Source organism: Sebastes umbrosus, chromosome 5 (assembly GCF_015220745.1).
Source record: "Sebastes umbrosus isolate fSebUmb1 chromosome 5, fSebUmb1.pri, whole genome shotgun sequence".
NCBI classification, from domain to species: domain Eukaryota; kingdom Metazoa; phylum Chordata; class Actinopteri; order Perciformes; family Sebastidae; genus Sebastes; species Sebastes umbrosus.
This window is the reverse complement of record NC_051273.1, coordinates 7017370-7040532: the sequence shown is the minus strand read 5'-3', so window position 1 is coordinate 7040532 and position 23163 is coordinate 7017370. Positions and strand designations below refer to the sequence as shown.

The 23163-nt window shown below is 38.2% G+C and overlaps 1 protein-coding gene across 3 annotated transcripts; it reads left to right on the top strand.

Annotated features, from left to right (window-relative positions):
• The first annotated feature begins 19 nt into the window (after nt 1–19).
• On the top strand, nt 20–23163 carry pdcb (phosducin b). 3 transcript variants are annotated; one of them, XM_037770785.1, is made up of 6 exons: nt 20–142; nt 1778–1838; nt 18373–18536; nt 19769–19830; nt 21331–21479; nt 21777–23163. In XM_037770785.1, the coding sequence occupies exons 4-6, from the start codon at nt 19785–19787 to the stop codon at nt 22290–22292; spliced, it is 711 nt and encodes a 236-aa protein (XP_037626713.1). In that variant the 5' UTR covers nt 20–142; nt 1778–1838; nt 18373–18536; nt 19769–19784; the 3' UTR covers nt 22293–23163. The 3 variants fall into 3 exon arrangements, with proteins under 3 accessions (XP_037626713.1, XP_037626714.1, XP_037626712.1); XM_037770786.1 differs by having other exon boundaries at nt 18287–18536; XM_037770784.1 differs by lacking the exon at nt 18373–18536 and having other exon boundaries at nt 75–143; nt 1779–1838.

Sequence of the window (23163 nt, the reverse complement as noted above, 5' to 3'; positions counted from 1 at the left end):
TGGGGCCAGGAGGGGATATAAAGTGCCATGCAGGAATTAACTGTGGGAGAGTTGCTGTTGGGGACAGCTTGCTGTGAAACTGTGTTATTTCAGCTTATTTGCTCTTTGTTAAGTTTCCTCCCCTTATCCATTGTGATTTTTGGTAAGTACAACCACTGCCTTTTTGGCACCAACTTCTTCCTTCTTCCCATTCCTCAATCCATTTTCTTTCCTACTCACCTACAGTGCCAGACAGCCACACAGAAATCCCTTTTTACTCCCAGTAATGCTAGAAAGTGAAAAACAACCTTTTGATGAAAGCCTAGTATTAAAGTTATGGCCATTACCACTATATGAAAATTTATGGTATGGGACATTAAAGATTTTAGACAATAAAATATTTCTCATAAAACAGAGCAGATCATATAACTGTCCTGTCCTTCAGCAATGACCAACCCAAGGTTATGTTCATCAATCTGATGATGTTAGTTCTTTTGTTACAGTTCACAGTAAGAACTAATGTTTGAACAATGTGAGAGATTCATTGTTGTGGTAAAAAATTAGCATACCTCTTAATAACGGCCCAACCACTCCCCATAACTGCAACAGTTTTTTTCAATCTGCTTCGACCACTTCAGTCTGCTGTCTAATATTACTCCAAGGAGTTTGGTTTCCTCTACCTATTCCACAGGCACTCCCTGTCCAGTTTAACTTTGGCTTGTGTTTAAGTCTAAAATTTCAAATACTGTTTTTGATAAATTAAGAACTAACTTGTTACTCCATGCCCACATTACAACTGATTGTAATTCCCTATCCAAAGCACTAGACAATTGATCCTGCTGGTAAATATAGTGTTGTATCATCTGCATACATAACCGCTTTTGCTTGATTGAGAACAAGGTCATTGGTGAATATAGAGAATAGTAATGGCCCCAAACAACTTCCTTGTTGTACACCACATATGATATTTCATCTGTGGACCATTTTTTCAAATCATTTAGTTTATAAAATATCAAAGAATTGTGAGAAATACCAATCACAACATCCGAGAGCCCAAGGCAAATCTTCAAAATGCAATACAAAAATATTCGGTTTACAATGATAGAAAATAGAGAATTGCAGCCAATCATTGCATTGGAGAAGCCGAAGCCAGAGAATGTTTGGTGTTTTTGCCGATTAACTAAGGGATTATGTACAGAGAGCAGGTCATTGTTGTGAAATAAACCCCGACAGGACGATGCGGCACTCACGGGTCTTGCATCGCCCTGAAGGCTTATTACATGGCTACTTAATTAAGAAATCAATCATTTGACACAAAACGGTCCGCCAGAGTCCGACATCAGAACTGCACCTATAGCAATGGTCTGTTATACATAGCAATGGTCTGCTATAAAGAAAACAGACCATAGAACGCCGTGATTGACCAATCAGAATATTCAACAAATCCAATTCATAAAAGAGGGTTTATCACAGGTTTATCTGGGCATCTGAAAAAAAGCTGTGACGCTGATGAAATCAGGGATCAGTGAATCACAAGTATTATAGTATAGTATAGTATTGAGTATTCAACCAAGCCATGTAATAATTGTGATTAATATGCTGTTGGAATGTTTTATAAGCTCATATCCTGTCATGCGTCTACCATGATGATGTGAGGTGTTTTGCTATTGCTATGGCACCCAACTGCCACGGGGAAGATCTCCACTTGTCGTTGTCAATGATGTCACTTTCAAAATGATGATAGTTTCACTTGACTGTTGACACACTCACACTAATAACATTTTTTTCATACTTTCAGGGGCATGTGATAGTTTAACTGTCGTAATGAAAGGCCTGAGGCGTATGACGATGTGGGTCAGGTAAGAAACCTGCTCTTTGGTGTCTGAGTGTATTTCTGTGTATTGGCAGGATGTTCTGTGGCCAATAACTGTGAACCTGGTTATTAAAAAATTCCTGTAATGGGCAAAAAGATAAGTCAGAAAGCCAGGACTAAACATGCACTTAAGGTGAATTCTTGGGATATGAAAGATGCCGCTGCAAGGAAGGAAGGGAAGGGCAAGGGATAAAAAAAAAAAATCCACACGCACACAATGAAACATTGTGCAAGTAAGAGGAAGAGCTGATGAGTCACCTACCTGTGTGTTTACACCCATCTGCTTTTGGTTGGGTTTTTTTTGCTCAAGTTGACATGTCTGGTAACATCAAGTTAAAATTATATAATTCTGATCTAACAATAAATCATGGAAATGTACCACCAATACCAACTTTTAAATGTTACTGTAAAGCTTTTGGTTAAGGGCAGCCAAGGTTCATCCTCATTACTACTCTTGAAGAACAAGGAAGCATTAATAGTTTTTAAGTCAGGAAGTAAATGATCCACAAACTGAAAACAAATACTGAAGATAAGGTGTCTGTGCTAGGAAATAAAAACAAAAGAAAGACAGAACAAAGAAAGAGAAAGACTATATTATATGTATTTTAGTGCAAAGAAAGAAGCGAGAATGAATCTGGCTCTATTGCCTTCACTCTTGTCGAGGTCTGACCCTCATGCTCTGTATGTCTCTGTGAGTTTCGGCGAGAAGGAATGCCTGGCACGGGATGTTTCCATAACCGATCGACCCGCATATTTCATCAGACTTGTACATGACAGGAGCGTCCCTTAGACAGAAACTACCTATAATATAACCTTTTAAGGTCACACAGGGGGCAAGAGTCCTTCTCCATCGTCACATCAACACTGTGTCACAGGATGACAAAATAAAAACATATAAACAGCTGTTAAATTGTCAGGGATCACACGAACATGCTGTCATTTCATATTGTTGACACATGCTCACTCATAGCACACGCTTACTCATCTATCAGACATACATCACTGTTATACGTACAAGACCATTTGAGGGCCTGAAGAAGCAGACTGATGGATGACATCACATACCAAAGATCTTAGAGACGATCTTTGTTTATCTAACTTCACTCTCGGATCTGTACTTCAGATGATCACTGAATCACTGTGTCTCTGAAACCTGAAACATTCTGACATCATGCATGTTAAAGGGCAGGTTCGCATGTATTCAAGTTTTTAAAACAATACTGGCATGCCAATATTTACATTAAAAGGCTTATTGGTTGCTGTAATCATTCAAGTGATGGGAGTCATTGTGACGTTCAGCTGAATCTCATATGAGGTTTCAGCAGTCCAAGTTAGACAAATCAAGTAAGTATCTTCCAAAGTTGCACTCTATTAGCATGAAAATCCCTCTTCTTGCTTCCACAGACAGTGTTTCCTTGCTGAGCCATGGCAGAGGGATAGTAGCACAAAGGGGGGATTAAAAAGACTGTGACTTTGGAAGTTACCACTTGAGCTTTACAAGTATTTTTTGCATGGGAAGAGCACTGTGGATTTTGTCCCCCATCACTGACAATGAAAATGTGTCAAGAACTGATCTCTTTGCGGACAGTATAGGCTATAGACAAGAGACACAATTACAGCAACTAATAATGCTTTTAATTAATGTATGGGTATGTGAGTACTGCATTAAGATAGACTTGAAAAAAGGTAAACCACATCCTTTAAATATATTCATGTTTTGAAGAGTTGACTTAGATTCAAAGAATTTGACTTATAAATAAAAAAACATACACGCGTTGGTTGCAATCTGCAACCGCTAGATTTGTCTGAAAACATCTGTCATCCCATGTCACACAGACTTTGGTATCCGTGTTGCTCAGTCCCTTTCTCACACGTCACTCTAGTGACTAACATCATGTTTCAATTGACTTGTAAAATGTCAGTCATTTTGTCTTGTGACTTGAAAGCGTTCCCATATTAGTAATAGGGTTTCTCAAACTCTCACCTTGACACGCCTTGCATATTTTCTCAGCCCTTTCACTAATTCCTCTCTGCGTTCCAGATACGATATACGTTACTTTGGAAACATTTGTCTTGTAAAACAAGTATTAAAGTAATGAGTTAAGGTTTATTCATTGATATGAGTGGAATGAGCAAGCATCTGCTGTTTCTTTGTCCACTAACACAGCTGGAAGCAGATGAGGTGCAAGTGTAACATTAAATCATCAATGATATCAAAATACCGACTAATAATGACTACAGATTAACACTATTACCAACTAATGACAGCTATGTGATTCACATTTTTAAGAATCAGTAGATGTAATCCTGGCTATAAAATCTTTCAGTACTTTTCCTTTTCGAAGAAAAAAACACGTTATTACTTCATCCTTCCCAGGCTGTTGAAAGGAAATGACGAGTTTGTGTTTGTTGGAAAGCTCCGTGAATCAGACGCCACAGGGATCCAGGACTTGGCAGGAGAGTTGCTGGACACCCAGAGACTGACTGGAGGCACATTCAGCAAAGCGACGCTTAATTGGTGTCCAGAATCAGCACGTAACTTGATGATGAATGTGTGTGTATGTGTTTGTTAAATTTGAGGACATCTAGAAGCCCTTTTGTAGTAAAGATCCCTAACTTATTTTATTTTTCCACTTCCCTTCCTCACCTGATTGGCTCTTGTTTTCAACCATTGTCACCCCTCATTTACCTGATTAAGTTCACCTGATCACTCCTTAGTTAAGAACTGCACTCCCTTTCACTCACTCTTTTTCACCTTCGCATGGGGCGAGTAATGTCTACCTGAGCAGAGAATAAAGTCACTCTCCCTCTGAGTGTGTTGTAATCAGAGCTTCTCTGTGCTTTGTTTACATAGCCGGCTGGCCACACGTTCCTGTTAATGCATGTAAGCGTGCCCCACTGGCTAGCTCATGGCCGCCGCTCTGCACTGCTCTCATACGGCAGTTACTGCTGATAATGTCGTCCCCACCGATGACGTTGTTGCGGAAGCGTAACACCCATCCTCTGATTCCCCCTCAAGTAAACACTGTTAACTCTGTAGGACTGTTGCCATTCTTTGCATTGTTAGCTCTGTTAGCACTGTTAGCTGTTAGCCACCAGCTCAGCTGTCACCATGATGAGAGCCGTGTGGAGGCAACATGCTCTGATATTCCTATTGGGCACCTTTAAGTAAAAGTATGAACGAGTCATCAACACATTTTACTCATATCATAAGTAAAAATACTCATTCTGCAAAAAAGTTATCCATAACTATTTTAAATTATTTTTTGGGATTATCACTGCTGCATCAATGTGTACTATGTAGCATTGCTGTTCTGTTATCTCACGTTATCTCTAAAAAGTCAACCTTTCATGAGCTCAGAAAAAACAACTCTGTCTTCAGCTTTGATGATGCATCCAAGAAGGTTTTTAACCCTCCTGTTACCTTCAAATTTACTAACATCTTTTATCCTTGGGGTCAATTTGACCCCAGCAATTTAAATCTCCAGAAAATGATTATAATTAAAATTGTTACCCAAGTTTATGTGTCAGGTACTTTATGTTTGTTTGTTGACTACCTAAATAGCCCTTTAAATAAAATCAATATCATCACGGGAACCATATTTTGCCGCCCCCAAAGCGTTGGGAAATATCAAAGTTCTCGCAAGAATGATGTTTCCCCTCCCCCATGTCGTGTGAACTATCAGTGGTTCTCGCACTACTACAGTTATGGTTATGTTAGGTTAGGGCCCTAAAGCTTTTTGAAGATTATAAAGTTGCATGTTATAGTGACCTCAATATCATCCAAAACAAATGTGTGTAAAATGTTGATATTTCTTATATGTTTTATACAGCTAAAACAGCCTGGGGTCAAATTGACCCCAAAGAACACCGATGCATACAGCATGTGTACAGGACATTGAAAACATATCATCATTTTAATTTTATGTTTACCCAGTTGTCCCCATTGAATTAGGAAAAGTCATTAAATATGAAGCAAAACAAATTATGTCAATCATTTATTTAGAGACATTAAACATTGAATGAGGTCAAATTGACCCCAAAGATAATAGGAGGGTTAAATAGTTTATTTAGCTGAAGAAGTAGGAGAATTTTCTCAACCCATAAAGTAACACTTCATCCTTCATCCTTCAGTTTATCAGAAAATAATCTTAAAAATTTGGAAATACATGGTATTCACTGGACAGGAAGGGTATGAACAATTGTAATCTGAAAAGTAACTAATCAAACTAACAGTGCCTCTGAGATGTTGTGGATTAGAAGTATACAGTTAGAAATACAAGTAAAGTACAAGTACCTTTAATTTGTACTTAAATACTTGATTTGTACTAGTTGTTATGTATTTTGAGAGTATTTAGGTGTGTGTGGATGTGGATGTGAGTGTTAGGTGTGTGTGGATGTGTACACACTCACGTCCTCCCAGACATCACTAAGAAACAATTCTATTAAACACTGAATCACAATTAACGGTTTCAGTCTGTTGGATTACGCAAATGAAGTCTTTAAGGCAGCAGTACTGAGGAAAGCTACTGATGATGTCATTTTTATAGAATGATAATCCTGTTCAGGCATGATTGTGGTTTCTAAGAACAGAAAGTGAGTAGCATTTCCCTTATGCAAATTATAAAGCAGAAGGATGTCATCCATGATTTGTAACGGAAATGTGTAATTGCACGGACCAACTATGTATTTCATCATTTCATTTGGAGGACTTCTTGACTTTACCAGAATGTATTTGCAGCAAACCTGTTTCCTAGAAATGATGCTTATGTACAACTAATTGGACTTTTCTTTCCATGCCTTCTTTACTTTCCATTCAAGTGAATACAACTTAACTACCTTTTTTCTTTTAAGTGATCCATTCTTTCTAAATTGAAAGCGTGCGCCAGTTTGAAGGATACAGCCTAGCCCACATTGCTGTCAATCTTAGAAATAGAAAAAGTAAGCTTGCCTTGTAGTTAACAAAACAAAAACTAAACTTTTTAGATTTGATTCTCAGTGACCTATAGGAATTGTGTGTGAATCTACAAGCAGACACTTAGTGTGTGCATCTCATTGGTTTTTCCACATTTCCTCTCTTTACCTTATTTGTCATGCACTGACACACTGACTCTGTGGGCAAACGTTGACATTTAAACTTTACATAAGCTATGATTAATTGTTAAAACATTACATCCCTGACTCATGTGGCTCTCTCTAACAGTTTATACAAAATGAATTAATTGTGATTTTAGCAGAGGTGGAAGAAGTATTTGGATCCTTTACTGAAGTAAAAGTATACCACACTGTAAAATACTCCATTGCAGGTAAAAGTCCTGCATTCAAAATGTTACTTAAGTAAAAGTAAGTATTTTCAGTAAAATGTGGTCAAAGTATCAAAAATAAAACCTGTAAGTTTTTAATTTACTGTTGTGTAGTTTTAGTTCTTATTTTGTAAGCTTAGCAAAGTTTTGTCTTAATTTGTGAAGTAACCAGTAACTCCTGCTGTCCGAAAAATGTATAGTGGTGTTCAAAATATGTTTCCCTCTGAAAGGACACAATAGATTACTCAAGAGCAAGTACCTCAAAGTTTTGCCATACTTGAGTAGATGTACTTAGTTACTTTCCACCATTGGATTGGAGTTTCAGGCAACAGGTTGATCACATATATCAGTTCTGGATTTAGTGCTTCTTGCTTGAATGTAAAAAATAGCAATAATTAAGCATTTAAATTGTCTCCCGTGTTTTAGTTAAATGAGGATGTTGTCGTAATGACAGATGTTGTAGAGGGGAATTCTGTGTAATGAACTTTAACCAGAGTAAACTTTTAAAATGTAACAAAATAGAAGATATGGTGGGTTCAGTGTTGATGCCATTTCAGTTATTAGCTGTAATTACTATACCATTTAGAGCTTCTTTTTTTTTTTTTCATTATGTAGCTACTGGTAGTTTGGTGGAAATTTCCCATTATGTCACGAGATTTTACAGTATTATACCATCACTTGTGATAGTTATTACACCTGCTAAATTAAGAATAAGAAACAAGGGAATTACAGTAGGTTACTCACTATCCCTATCCTGTTTATGTTTGTTTTCTTTTTACAATAGAAGGGTTTAATTCCAAATGAGGTATAAAAAATATAAAGGAAACTCAAACAAACTGGACAATTGGCTAAAAAAGCCCCCTGCTGTTCTCTATCTCCATAGACATTGCACAAGTGCTGGCTATGACACTTATGAGACACCTGTTTTAGGTTAGCTCCCTTTTCCTGAGAAAAAATGCAACATTAGTGTTTTTTCCGCAGAATTTTAAAGTAGAACAGGGAAGTTAATAGAACAATAGAACAATAGATATTGTGGGAGGAAAACCATGTTTGTCACTCTCCAGTTAACGACTAGTTTTTGGTGTCTTTCTCCAGAAATCTGGATATTGGCTGTCATAGGGACTCAGGGAAACAGTAACTGCTGCAAAAGTTTCCATGACAGGTGATCTTTGTACTGTGTTGTCACAACATGTCTGGTGACGGCGACAAGAAACTCAAAGCATGTTGTATGTGCAAAACTTCTTCGTGTTGCCTTGGATTTTAGAAGACGGATGTGTCCATGTCGCCTTACAAGTACTACATTAACTAACAGAAGCCTTTCATTTTCTCAAAATCAAGCACGTCCTCAGATTTAAATAGAAGATTTACTAAAATAAAAACAATGGCACATACCTGGAGCCATAGACTGTATGAAGTGGATGTAGTCACCGTGACGTCCCCCAATGTTTTGTGGACTACATTTTGAAGCCTCGAGTTTGGCATTTTGGCTGTTGCCATCTTGGTTTTGGCCGTTGCCATCTTGATTTTGGCCGTTGCCATTTTGGACTTAAGCAATAGGCAATAGGCAAGCAATAGGAAAAATGCAGAATATTGCCAGCCAAGATTTAATCTTTTCTTATTGCTTTGAATCAACATAAAATAACAACTAACATAGTATCATATTTAAAGTGGCAGTAGGCAGTATATTTTTGGCGTCAATGGGCAAAAAATTCCATAATAACCTTTCAGCATATTGTAGTTCAAGTGTTCTGAGAGAAAACTAGACTTCTGGACCTCATCATGGCTCTGTTTTCAGGCTTTAAAAAATCTAGCCAGTGACGGGAGACTTTTACCGATCACAGGTCATTTTATTGAGAGAGCGTTCCTATTGGCTATGCTCCGATCATGTGACCGGAACTTGGCGTTCCTTCACCAGATTTCATAATGGCAGCGGCGTCACAAACTTTCTAATTTTACAGCTAAACCGTGCACTACAAGATGATTCTGAAAACATTTGAGGCGAGAAATAGGCATTAACGTAACATAATGTTGATTCATATTTGATCAGCGCTGCCTAGTTTGACCGTTTGGTCGGAGTTCGAGAGTGATTGACAGCCGGCTCTCATAGAAAGCAGCTGCACAGCAGACCTCAGATCAGCTCTTACTGCTTGTTTTCCTCCGGTCTGTGAAATCTTGCAGATGCCGTTAGGAGCACCGGAGGACACAGAGGCACATGATTTTTTTCAGGTAACCTGTTTCATGTACTACTGTCACGATATAGTGACCGTTTTATAAAAAATAACGCTTTTTAATCATATTTGCTCCAATCGCGCCTACTTCAGCTTTAACAGACAGTAAATCTCTAATTTCTCTTCTCATGTTTTCTGACACGTGGGTGTAGTTTTTGAATAGTGTTATTTAAATGACGTGTATATTTAGACAACAAGTACAGTGATTTCGAAAAGATTCCTTATGATTGCTTAAGAAAACATAAAGGAAACCCTCAGCAGCTGTTTGCACGCTTACAGTGGATGAGTCATCATACTGTAGGCTAGGGACTGCATGTAAACACATTAAGCGTGATGAGAAGGTGGGAGTGTAAGACAAGCAGAAAGGGACTGGTAGGCAGTGAAGCGTACAGTGAATAAGTATACCTGAGAAAGGTCAACTGGCTTCTGTCCAAAAAAGTTCAATCAGAAAACATGACAGTAGCACTGAACAAGTTACCGGTATTGATGTTTCATTTGGTATCAGGGCTCCCAGACGTCTCAAAATTGCAGTCAGTGACGTGGACCTCTGTCACAGCTTGCTGACAGAGAACCTGTCCATGACCTTGCGGCCTGTTTGATCTGGTCTGTAGGTGCTTACTCTATTTCAGAAACACAGAAGTACTCATGTCTAATGATCCAATGACACATGAAACCATGTTTTGTATTTATTTATTGTAACATTCAAACTACTCTGTTACTTGATATTTGATACAGTACTTTTTAATATTTTCTATTTGAATATGGTGTACATATTACCTCCGCTTTATTTTTATGCATCTTACTTTATCTTACCTTAACTTATATTACACTTTATACCATTGGCTGTTTTGATGTATTTTTAAGTTTCCTATATCAGTACTATCCTCAAATTTGAAACATAATGAAAACACAAGCCTGCAAAAAATGCGCAATTTGTCAACAATAGGGTGGTCCACTGTTTACAGGGCCAAAAGTCTGAATTCTGCACAATTAACTGAAGCGGAAATAATCAATTAGTCGATAATTGTTATAATAATTGTTGATTGAATCTTGATTTGGGGGTTACTCAGACAAAATAAGCAATTTCAAGATGATCCCATGAGCTGTGAAAACTTATGTCTTTCTTTCTACCATTTTTGACATTTCAACTAAACAATTAATTAAGAAAATAACCATAAGTTTAATTAGTAATGAAATTAATCATTAGTTTCAGCCCTACAATTACCATAACACCATACTCAAAAGTCTGTGGCGATACGTATGCTGCTGGGCTATTACACCTCAATATTGCTACAGAAAACTTTATTTTTAGTATCATTAGTTAGCTTCCTTTTCAGCTACATCTGTATCATAGTACTCTTGACATTGCATTACCAGATGACAAAATAATAATAACTTTATTTACATAGCATCTTTCAAAACTACCATTACTTAGTGCTTCACAGACGAGGACAAATAAAAGAAAGCAGGAGCAAATACAAAAAGTAGAGTGAATGTCAGGGGAAAATGAAACATTGCATGATAAAAATCTTTTTTTTGACTAACAGCTTGAGTATATAAACAGACAGTGCAAAATATTTTACACCTAAAAATGTGTTTGACACTGAATTTATGATGATTTTTTAAAACTTTATTAATGGTTTAATTTACATATTAAAAAAAAAAAAGCTCTGCAGAAATTTACAGAACACAGCTTATTTTATTTGTAAACTTTGCCTTGATTTGATCTGACTTTTTACTCCATGTGTTATCGTTTTATCTCTTTTTTTTATCTCAAAATGTTTTAATTTTCATTTGTGTAACCTGTATTTGTAAGTTTTCCAATATTACTTGCTGCTTTAAAACATATCCCTCATGTGAAGTTCCCATCAGTGACAGTGTGTCTGAGATAAGATTAGCGTATTTATGATTTCATTATATCACACGTTTGATTTGTGACTAATAAAAATAGAAATAAAATTAAAAATCTCAGCACAATGCAGAGAGAATGAATGATTACTGTAGTCCTCCCATCATCCTCTGCTTCATTCTGCTCACTGACTGACTGTGATTGTGGCTCTCTCTCTGTGTTCCTGCAGCTCCTCCCAGTGGCATCTTAGATAACTATATCACAGCACAATGTTTTAATGAGTGCGTCACTTTTTCCCTCCGAAGTTGAAACATTCAAGGGGGGCCTCTTGTGTTGACAACAGAAACACCAACATTACTGTGGGATGACTAATATTTATGAATGGATTGCAATAGTAGCTGCAGTGGCAGGAGAGTAGGTAGGTGACTGCCGCCTCGTCACTCCCTCCCTCCCTCCCTCCCTCTCTTTCTTACGCACTACTCACTGAACCAGCTTTAGTGTTGCACAATAGACACACACACACACACACACACACATGTGAAACCCATATTCTCCTGTGTCCGATGACTTTCTCGTATTTCTCAGCATCATGAATGACCATGATCGTGATAATGGTGATGATAATAAGGGGAAATTACTGACTTGCAGTCCATTAAACATCTGTAACTGCAGTTCTGGAGCCCATATAGTCCATATTTACATTACGTACATACATTATACAAGAATGTCATCAGAAAGACACATCAGAGACGGACGTTTGGAAAACAGGAAAACAGAAAAAGCAGGCATCTGAATCCTAACTGTAGAGTTGAGTGTGGAGTTGAGTTTTTGCACCAAATGTAAAAATGTCTTGCTTGCTCTTGCAAAATTATTAGTGGCAAGAAAGTGCCAGACCTATAGAGACCTTTAGTGGCACTGAGAATAGGTTATATGGAGTTACAGAGGAACGTTGTTCAAATTTCATTTTTTTTTTATTTCAGTTTTGCAGGAAAAGATTCAGAACATCATTATCCTGTAGTCAGTGTGAGTGTATAGAATAAATTAAACAAGGGAAGCAAGACCGCTGTTTGCAACAATTTACTTTCAATTGTCTTATGTTGTATCCACCTGGGGCTACAGCTGACAATATTACTTACTGTACATTGTACAATTGTACTGTACAATATAGCAGGAAACAACTATTTTCTATGTAAAGATATAGCGGAGTAATGTCTACCCGAGCAGAGAATGAAGTCACTCTCCCTCTGTGTGTGTTGTAATCTGAGCTTCTCTGTGCTTTGTTGACATAGCCGGACCGGCCGTGTTTGCCTTTTAGTGCATGTTTGTGCATGTGAGCGTGCCCCACTGGCTAGTTCACGGCCACCACTCTGCACTGCTCTCATACGGCGGTAACAGCTGGTAACGCAGTCCCAACCGACAGCATCATTGGGAAAGCGCAGCGCCCAGATTAACACTGTTATCTCTGTCAAGTTTGTTTTCACTGTTAGCGCTGTTAGTGCTGTTAGCACCGGTAGCTGCGAGACACCGACTCAGCCGTTGCTTTGTTGAGAGCCATGCGGAGGCAATAGAAATGCTCCCAATCTCGCATTTAGTACCTTTAAGACTCCAAATATCTCCACAGTAGGAATGGATGAATTTAAATCTGCGCATATGACTTGTACTTGTTTTTTGAGAACAATTTTAATTCAACTTGAGTGATAAATTGTCTGGAAATGCAATTAATTTATCCATAAATAATTGTAGATTACAATATGATTGAAGGTTTTCCCCTTGAGCACAGAAAAGGAAAAATATCCAGCTTCACAACAGAAATACAGTATGGATTAATTTCGTCTGAAAGGACATGTCTCTTGTGATCTTTTGTCATTTTGCCTCAACTTTGTTTGCAGGACATTCGTGCCATTTCACACGCAGGGAGGGCATTTAGGAAAGAAAAACTTGTGCCCACAATGAATCACTGAAGAAACAAAAGCTTATTTTCTAATTTTCTCCGTAAGATCAGACAAGTGTCCGTGCATTTCCAGTGCTCCCATCAGACACTGAGGCAGACACAGACACGCATAGGGACATAACATTCATACAAAACACATCCCTTTCTGTGTGAAACCATCTGGGTATATCATGCCATGGGTTCATCTTCGTCTCCGTTGCCTGTTTCAGTTTATCCATTTTAAACCTGTCCTCAGTCTATCAGCACTTCATCACAGTTTCCATCTGTTTGCTTCAGAGTTAACATGCACTCAATGCTTTTGGCTTTCACTGTACTTTTACTGTAAGTGAAGGCCGTAGAAAGTACAGTATGTAAGTGTTCATCCACTCCATAAAGGGTTGGTTCACTGTGTTTTCACTTACCTCTAGTGGTTAACTAGCCATGCAGGTAGTTTTGGTTTAACTTGTCCAGGTTTTGAGTTGAGACACCGGCGCTAAAACGGAGCGTTTCAGACAGAGGGTGGAGGATGTTCTCGTAGAAACCCAAAATACAAGTATGAACCTAGAAATGAGCATGATATGTCCCCTTTAAATTAAAAATGTATCACAAAATAAAAAGAGATTTACTTAATACTAAATTCTAAATACATTCACTAATATTAAATACATTTTAAATGCTATGGGTACCACAAACACAATTTCATTCACTTCAATTGTATCAATCTCAGGGGGTGAACTGACACTTTATTAAGATCAGATTTAATTAAAAAAGATCAGAAAAAGAGGCCAGGTGTGGCATCTCCACAGATTTCCCAAAGCCTGCTGAGAGGAGGAGAAAAGGAGGGAAAGAGGCCCTGGCAGAATGTGACTGATTATTAACCAGAGAAATGAGTGTACCAACGAAGTGATGTGAGGAATGTGGAGAAAAGTATTTGTGGAGGCGGAGAATCTCATTTCCGTATACCTGTGTGCACCTGGTTGCAGGAAGTGGGTGTGGTACAGGAAAATTTGATAAGACACATAGCTATTCATGCCTTCAGACTGTCCGGCACTTCTTTTTGTTGCTCTGTAATTAAAACCAAGCCTCTGGAATGACAGGAGCTAGGAAGAATCACCTGACAGTCACTTCAAACCCTGTAGGTGCTGCAGTGAGAGACGACGTGAAGTCTCCCTCGTTGCCAGTTTATAACGTCTGCCTCATTGTACTGGAAGTGAAAACTCCTGAGTCAGAGGAGCAGCAGAAATGTGTTGGCTCTGGGCCTCAAATAAAGCAAGGCTGGACTTTCAGACTGCCCGTAATGGCCTAAAGCTGTCATAACATTGGAAGACTCTCAAATCCTGTGATTTAAATGTCGGAAGGGAAACCACAATCTATGTCTGAGCCTGGCCAGAGGAAAATTACAGAACTGTAAAAGTTTTCCCTTTGGCAGACCAAAAGACCAGCATCGGGCACGTCTGTCACTGGTTATGGAAAGGTGGAGTGTGTGTGTATGTGTGTGTGTGTGTGTGAATGTTAAAGAGAGAGGGGTCAACACAAGGGCAACTAAGGATAGATGTTTACACTTAGAAGAATTGTAAAGAGATTACATATTTGTCAGAAGTAAACAGAATAAATAGGCTACTCTAGAAGTTTGTTGTTATATGAAATTACAGTGGTTTCCTCTTTTGGGTTTCATCACTCTGACAGTTGCAATCAATCCATGACAGGTGTACAATTAGAATAAATGATCGGATGTGGAATGAAACTACACGCAAAGAACACAGTTATACGGTGGGCGCCTGATAAGATCGGTATGAACAGGCCACCTGTGATTTCCTCCCACTAAGTCAATGATTAATAGCCTCGGGGAAAGCCATTGCCTAAGTTATCTGCTCCTAACACCATCACCTCATCTATGGTATGCACACGACTGAGTCACCTGAACAATGTGAGACAAAAAGGACTCGCCTAGGCTATAGAACGTGAGAGAGACAGAAGATCTATTAAAACACATTGTTTATGCAATGCAAAAATTCTGGAGGTTTACATGTGTGACTCAAAGCTTACTAAGAAAACCCGAAACTTCACAAAACCTCAGCATGAATGTATACGGGAAGCAGTGGCCGCAGGCTTTGTGAGATGAGGTAACTCTATACCTCTTAGTTCCACACACAAAGCTCATGGAGCATATGGTTCATATAAGAAAATATGTCCCGTACGTACAGTATAGTGTAAGCTGACGCACACTTATTTACACATACGTCATTTACTGTAAGTTTCTCCTTGTCCTGGATATCTTTTTCATCTTGTTCATTGTTTGAGGCATAAATACTGTGTGCTATTTAGATTGGTTACCATGGTTTTCTTTAGTTTATTGTCTCTGTAGTCCCTGCCTGGAGGGGACATGCTGGTAGACATAAATGCATATTTATAAACCAAACAGAGACATACTGGTGTTGGTGAGTCAGGAAGAAATCGGAGGACTTAGTTCAACATTTCTTGTCTTTTCTTTAATTTTACATACTTTGTACATTTGTCTTAATAGTCTGCAACATGGCGTACAACTGAGGAGATCATAGTGAACTAAATGCTTTTCTTTTTTTTTTTAAAAACAAGGTAAACAAAGTCAAATCTTTTGAATGTAGGCCTACACTTAATTATCTTAAGAGGACATAGAGATAGAACACATTGCCAAAATGATTACAACATTTTCTAAAGGTAACAATCAAGAGCAAGAAAACAAAAAAGGTGCATTTTGTTTTACTGTATCCATTACAGACTACAGAACAAACATGTATATTTAAAGGGCCAGTGGGTAATATTTCGGGGATCTATTAGCAGAAATGGAATATAATATTCATAACTATGTTTTCATTAGTGTATAATCACCTGAAACTAAGAATCGTTGTGTTTTCATTAGCTTAGAATAAGCCCTTCATATCTGCATAGGGAGCAGGTCCTGTTCACAGAGTCTGCCACGTTGCTCCGCCATGTTTCTACAGTCAGCGGATCACATTACCGCAGTCTTGGAAAAGGGAGGAGTGAGCGGAGGGGTACTCAGTTGGTTGCAATCTGCAACACACCACTAGATGGCACCAAATCCTACATACTGTACCTTTAAGGGCACAACACAAACAATACATAGTTAAATGAGTTGATGTGGTATATTTAAGTACTGATGTACACATGTGGAGATGAAAGTAAAGAGTTAAATCCTTGTCTATGCAAGCTGTGGTGGATTCAAATGGAAAACAAATCTACTTATAATATGGTATGTATTTGATAGGAATAAACCTGTAGGAGTGAATATATTGAATTGGATGTATACTATACAAGTAGCCATGTGCCTTAGGTGTTAATGCAAAGATGCATTAGAATCACAGTGTGAACTGGTCAGCCAGCCAGTGTCCCATATTTTAACTGTTAACCCTGTAAGATCCTTGTGTAACAGATCATGAGCTTGTAAAGTTGTATGAAACTCTTCAGAACGACCTGATTATTCTAGGTCTAAATCACGAAGACAAAAGGCTGACCTCTAGCTTTTAAAAAAGCTGTAAGAGAGCTGATCTAGTATCACCCTGGTATCCAGCCAAGAGAAGTGATCCAATGATCCATGATGATGTAACAGAGTGTCTCTGAATGGAGCACTGATACACAATCCTCTGTACCCATAGAGACACTGAAATGTATCTCCCATGCAAGACTTCCTTTAACAAATGTTTCCTCTTAGAGAGATTGCTCTTGGCCATACCCTATTATTGTTGTTGTTGTTGTTGTTGTTGTGGGCCTGTGTAACTGGTAAATCAGTTCTTTGCTGTTTGAACATGTTATCATGTGAGTTCAGTCAGATACGTAGCAAAGCTAATATTGGACTCTAAGTAGTCGCCGACGGACATTTTTAGACCAGAGGGCGCTGGACTGGTAATAATGAAGCCCCACCTGGCATGCATGCTCTCCGTGTGCCTGAATAAAAAAGTCTAGTAATCCTTTAAGCCAATAAATACAGGACGCAGCCACAGAGACGAAGGACAGAAGTCAAACGCGGTTGCATGAGCTGTCCCAGAAAATAGCATGTGGGTGTGGAGAGCATTTACCGCTCCTGTTTGCACTGTAGTGATTCAGCAAAGGAAAGCCTACATGTACAATGGGGCATTTAGGGAAAGACAAATAATTAGTAGTGACGGAGGTATTTCTTTTCACACTGCAGCTTGTGGAAACATATATTCTGATATTTATTAGATGAATGTATGTTGTTCTAAGGTGAAACCTATATATGCACATCAATAACTTCTCACATCATCAAATATGATAAAGGCACTTTTCACAGTGAGTTAAAAGTCAGAGAATAAAAATACTTTGAGCACATTTTGCAGATAATACTTCTGTACTTCTACTTAAATAAGCTTCTGCCTAACTTTTACTTGTAATTGAGTATTATTTACAATGTGGTATTGGTGCGTTTACTCAAGTAAAACATCCCATCAATCAAAGAATTTTGATTGATGGGATTTGATTTGATTAATTATTTTATTTACTGTGAGTGCATAACCATAAAACATTTATTATGTCATGTTTGCTCTTGATATTTTTTTTACTTAACCAACAAGATGCCCAGATGCTCCTTGTTGAAATGCATTGATTTTATGCTCACAATAACATCTTTGTGAATATTTAAAAAACATCTTCTCCTAACTTTAAAGCTACTTCTGAGGAAGTATAAAAGTCATAGTTTAAGAAAGGAGACGAGACTACAGTGTGATTTCTGTGTTGAATATGATCAATAAGCGCATGGTAAAGCATCACGAGATATCCCCCATGCCCCCATAGCTAGCAGCCTTTTAAAGATCCCAATCATGTGTTCTGAAGCTCTATGACAGATAAGATCACTTTATTTAAGAGTTCATCTCAGGGATGTAGTGCCCTTGTTTGAATTAACTCTTAATGTGCAGTTTGTAATAGTGAAATGCAACACAATAGCTCTTGTATACTTTACTTGAATAGACACAAGATTATCGGCTAATCAAGTGATTTATAAGATCCTTGTAAAAAAGAAACTTTTGAAAATGAACTTGTTGTCTCTCACTCTCTCTCTCTCTCTCTCTCTCTCTCTCTCTCTGTGTCTCTCTCTCTCTTCATTTTGTGTAGTAGGGCCTTTATCAACAAGTAGAGGCTTCTAATTCCTGAAGTGAAATCCTCTTAGGATCTATGCTCTATTTCTGTTGGGTCTATAGGGTCTTTTTTGAAATCTCCATTAGACTAAGCTCATTGGCTGGAAAAGACACATGCGTGCACACAAAAACACACACCGTCCAGCAACAGATCAGCTCAGCTCAGTGTAGACCAGTGCAAGGTTAGCTACTGACACAAAGCGAGGACTTCACTGTGACTGTGGGAGGTAAGAAAAACTCTATTGACATTTCTTATTTTTTGGAAGAAACTTGTGTGTTTGAAATGTGTAGAAATGAGAAGTTTATGATTTTTTTTTTATGAGGATGTTGAGGACATTAGTTATTTGGTCTATGTGTTTTTACATACATTTCAGGCTGATTTTGAGGGCTCATCTTCATGTATATAATTTGTCATTTACACTATTTTAAAACATTAGGTATCGTATAGAGTTTTTTTTTACCAATTGTAGATTCTTTCTTGTTTTAAAGTAAATATTTCTTCACGGAAAACAAAAGATTCTTTCTTTTGCTACTGCATTTAGTCATGGGTCTGTGTCTAATAGAGAGTCAGCTGTTAACAAGAGTGTACTGTCTGTCTGTGGCTCACACACACACACACACACACACACACACAGAGAGAGTTGAAACACCTATACGTGCCTTCATTTGCTCATGTACTGTAGGAACTAATCACGGCAAATCTCCACTTGATTACACTGGATTTGGGGGTTAGAAAGGTGGCCATAAAGATCATAAGCCAAGCATGCAGGAAGGAAGGCACTAATTGAAATCCTGGGGGAAAGGCTGCAGTGCATAAGTCACACACACCAACTGGTCCAAACACTGACACCCCAGACATTACAAAGCAGTGTGACACCCGGAGTGTACTGAAGAGTGGCTAAAGATTTAATTGAAAATTCATTGTACATTTTCTATATATAAATGCTGAACAATCACATGAAGTCACACGTCATACTGTAGTAAGGAACCTGAAATCTACTGTATAGTCATTCATTATTTCTGTTTTCCTTCTTTTAAATGCACCAATTGTGTTATATACACACATATTATTATCATCGGATTATTACATCACAGTTGAATAATTTTGTTTTGTTTGTGGTTCATGTTTTTAGTTGCCTGTTCCATCTGTTGCATCTTAAAACACTATTAGCCCTGAGGGCTGGCAGCAAGCAAGAGAGAGCTCTGTTGCAGATCAGTAATCCTCTTAGACAGCATTAATTTAATTAAATATCATGGGACTCACTTGGTATCCAGCAGCTCTGTGACAGTGCAAAGATTTAAAATCCTTAATGATACAATTATCTTATTGACAACAATTAGAACAAACAAGTGTTACAGGCCATTAACACTTTAAAAAACATCAAAAGCCTGCATCATGCATATCATAACCACACAATATGAATAAACTCCTTTAACTCTTCAAGTTTTTATCTTACAGGTCGCTAACCAGAAACATGTCTGACAAAATGCTTGATTTGGAAGAGACCGCTACCCAGACAGGTGAGTAGAAGCAGTGTTTTCAAACATAACACAGGAACTGAATATTTGTACTACTTGGTGACCTTTCTTTGTGATTGTGCCTTCGGCAGTGGGTTTGGTCGATCCATCTTAGCAAACAGAAATTTCAGTTATAAGAAGCCTTCATTAGAAATTACTTTATAAACAGTAAAGCAAAAGCATTGATTACAGAGCAACTAGCTCTAAATGCATAACAGGATGACCGAAGCAAAGATAGAGTACAGATCTGTAGAGCTTTGGCAGTTTAACTGCCGCTCTAATCTTCTTTTTGTTACGCAATAGTGGTGCAATTAGTGCGCTTCCTAGAAGGTTGAGATGAAGCTTTAAACCCTAAATTAAAACAGGACACAATAAACTCACACATATATAACCAACCAAGTTCCTCCTGCTGGACTAAGATTGAATTGTGTCTGCAACCAAAAATGTTTTCCTTTTTTCTTGCCTCTATCAGCCTTCACTAAATAGTTATAGATATATACTAATAATATTAATAGAAAATGTATTTATTTATATTTTCTAAATATTGTCACAAAGTTCTTTAAGGAACTGTGTGTAACATTTTGGGAGATCTATTGGCAGAAATAGAATACAATATTCATAACTAAGAAACTAAGAATCATTGTGTTTTCATTACCTTATAATGAGCCCTTCATATCTACATAGGGAGCGGGTCCTCTTCATGGAGTCCACTATGTTGCTCCGCCATGTTCTACAGAGGCCCAGAACAGACAAACTAAACACTGGCTCTAGAGAGAGAAAGCCTTTCACATCTTTACGTTACCTGAAAGCCACCGTAGTTCACCAACACGCTTGTGAAACTGTGGTAACATGAGCCGCGATACCTACGAAAAGTAAATGCACTGTAATTTTTGTATATCCCACGAAATCAATTTGTATGTAATCCACGTAATTGTGAATGAGGAAGTATAAAGAGCAGCAAACACCACGTAGCGGTCGGGGTGGATGGGTGGGTCAAAAAAACACCAGAAATGTATCCAGGAGACCGGTGTTTGTGTCCCGTGTGAAACCAGAAGTCAATGTTGATTTATTTGTCACGTAACTTCCGTACTTAAGTTACACCGCTTCCGGTGTTATTTTAACCCAAACCACGATCTTTTCATTAACATAACTAGGAAGTTTTTGTCATGTAACTTCCGAACTTAAGTTACGCCACTTCCGGTGTGGTGCAACTTAACTACGATCTTTCCTAAGCCTAACCAAGTCAATCTTTTCCTAAACCTAAGTGGTTTTCTTGCCTAAACCTAACAAAGTTGTTTTCTTGGAAGACGGAAGTTTATTTTGAAATTACTGGAGCGGAAATTGACGCTGGACATTCGTAGGAAAACGCACTAATAATGAGGAATAACTTTTCGTAAGATATCATACGAACTGTTGTATGAGAATACATTGACAGAGTTGGCGAGCCTGAGATACACCCATCACTACCATTTAATAATTCAATGCTATTTGCCTCCTCCGTAGGTCCAAAAGGAGTCATCAATGACTGGAGGAGGTTTAAGTTGGAAAGCATGGACCAGGAAAACTTGCCACCTGCAAAAAGAGAGCTGATGAGACAAATGTCATCCCCGGGCAGGCCAAAAGATGACGGCAAATCAAACGTTAACCGCAAGGTACAACCAAACAGACCACAACAACGATGGCAGACTTTTACTTTGCTTTTGATTGTAATCTTTGGACACTTTGTGGGTTATGAAACAGCTACATCTTTGTGAAATGGATCTCCAGTGTACTGTAGCACTACTAGTACAGATTTATGCATAAAAAAGTCTGATGAGAGCTTCTTGGAGTTATCTTAGAAAACTGTAATAATTAATGAATGTATTTAATAACCATTACAAATTGCAAATAATGCAATATAACCAAACAATATATATTTGAACTGTTGTTTTATTATATAATTTTTTCAGATGAGTGTCCAAGAGTACGAGATGCTTAAGGAGGAGGATGAGGGATGTCTAAAGAAATACAGAAAGCGGTGCATGCAGGATATGCATGATAAACTCAGCTTTGGGCCCAGGTTTGAAGGTGTGCATGACCTGGTCAGTGGAGAGACCTTCCTTGAGGTCATCGAGAAGGAGCATTACAGCACAGTGGTGGTAGTCCACATCTACAAGGCTGGGGTAAAAGGTTGTGAGGAGGTCAACAGCTGCCTCGACTGCCTGGCCACCGAGTACCCCGCTGTAAAGTTCTGCAGGATCGATGCTGTCGCGTCCGGTGCTTCAGAGCGGTTCTCTGATGAGGTTTTGCCAACGCTGCTGGTGTACAAGGCCGGAGAACTACTAGGGAACTTCCTGGCCTGTACGCAGCACCTAACCGAGGAGTTCTTCGCCACCGATGTGGAGGCCTTCCTCAACAGCTACGGCCTGCTGCCAGAGAAAGAGTTGGCTGGTGTGGAAGACGAAGAGGAAAATGATGTAGAGTAAGCACAGAGTTTGGCTGCTGAGGAAGAAAGGAAGTTGAAAGACAATATGACATAAGACAAATAGAAAACCATAACATCTCCACTAGCTCACTAGTGTTTGAGAATTGTTCTCTTAGGGACAAAATGTATCTGATGTCCCAGATATGAGTGTGGGCTACAGTAAGGTGAGGAGATTCACCGTTTATTTATGAAAAAGTATATCTCAAATCCTCTCCCTCCAAACAAAAGCCAAAACAAGCTAACTGTAATTTAAAATAATTGTAATGTTTTATTTTGTAAAGATAGATATAATTATATGCTGTATGTACTCATAAAAATGTATTAATTCAAGGACTTTTTTATAGCATGTTGTTTGGGTTGATCTGTACACAAGTTATTTATAAATCCAGGGTTTGTACAAAGTGACATCTTCAAATGTGATACAATATTTAAACACATGTATACTTCAGTTCTCTGTGGTGTTTATGCCAAGATTTAAAGAACCTTTAAAGGGCTAAATAGGACAGGGAATCTTAATACTTAAGAGGCCAAAGCACTCTGGATGTGGAAACATTTTTGTGTAAACATGTCTTCCATCTGTCCAGTACAACATTACCTTCCCTCGCTTCTGAAGCCAGTGTGGTGGGAGGTCCATATTGTTTCTGGAAAATTCATTCATGAGCCTCTGGTATTTTACCATCATCAGTGACAAGAAAGGAAATCGTGAGTCTTGGGTTTTCTTAGTGCGACTCAGCATGACGGCCAATATCATCATCGTCATATTCGATTTTGCTATGGGTTTGGTAACTATTTTAAACTTGAATATGTTGAAACATAGTCTACTATACATGTTGTCAAGAATAAAAAATAATAATAAAATGACATAAAATATT

Bases quoted from the DNA above. Each gene is read 5' to 3' on its own strand.
- pdcb (XM_037770784.1), top strand. From the start codon at position 1,804: ATGAAAGGCCTGAGGCGTATGACGATGTGGGTCAG. The intron at 1,839-19,768 runs GTAAGAAACCTG...TTTATCTTACAG, and splicing joins CGTATGACGATGTGGGTCAG to GTCGCTAACCAGAAACATGT. The intron at 21,480-21,776 runs GTACAACCAAAC...TAATTTTTTCAG, and splicing joins AATCAAACGTTAACCGCAAG to ATGAGTGTCCAAGAGTACGA.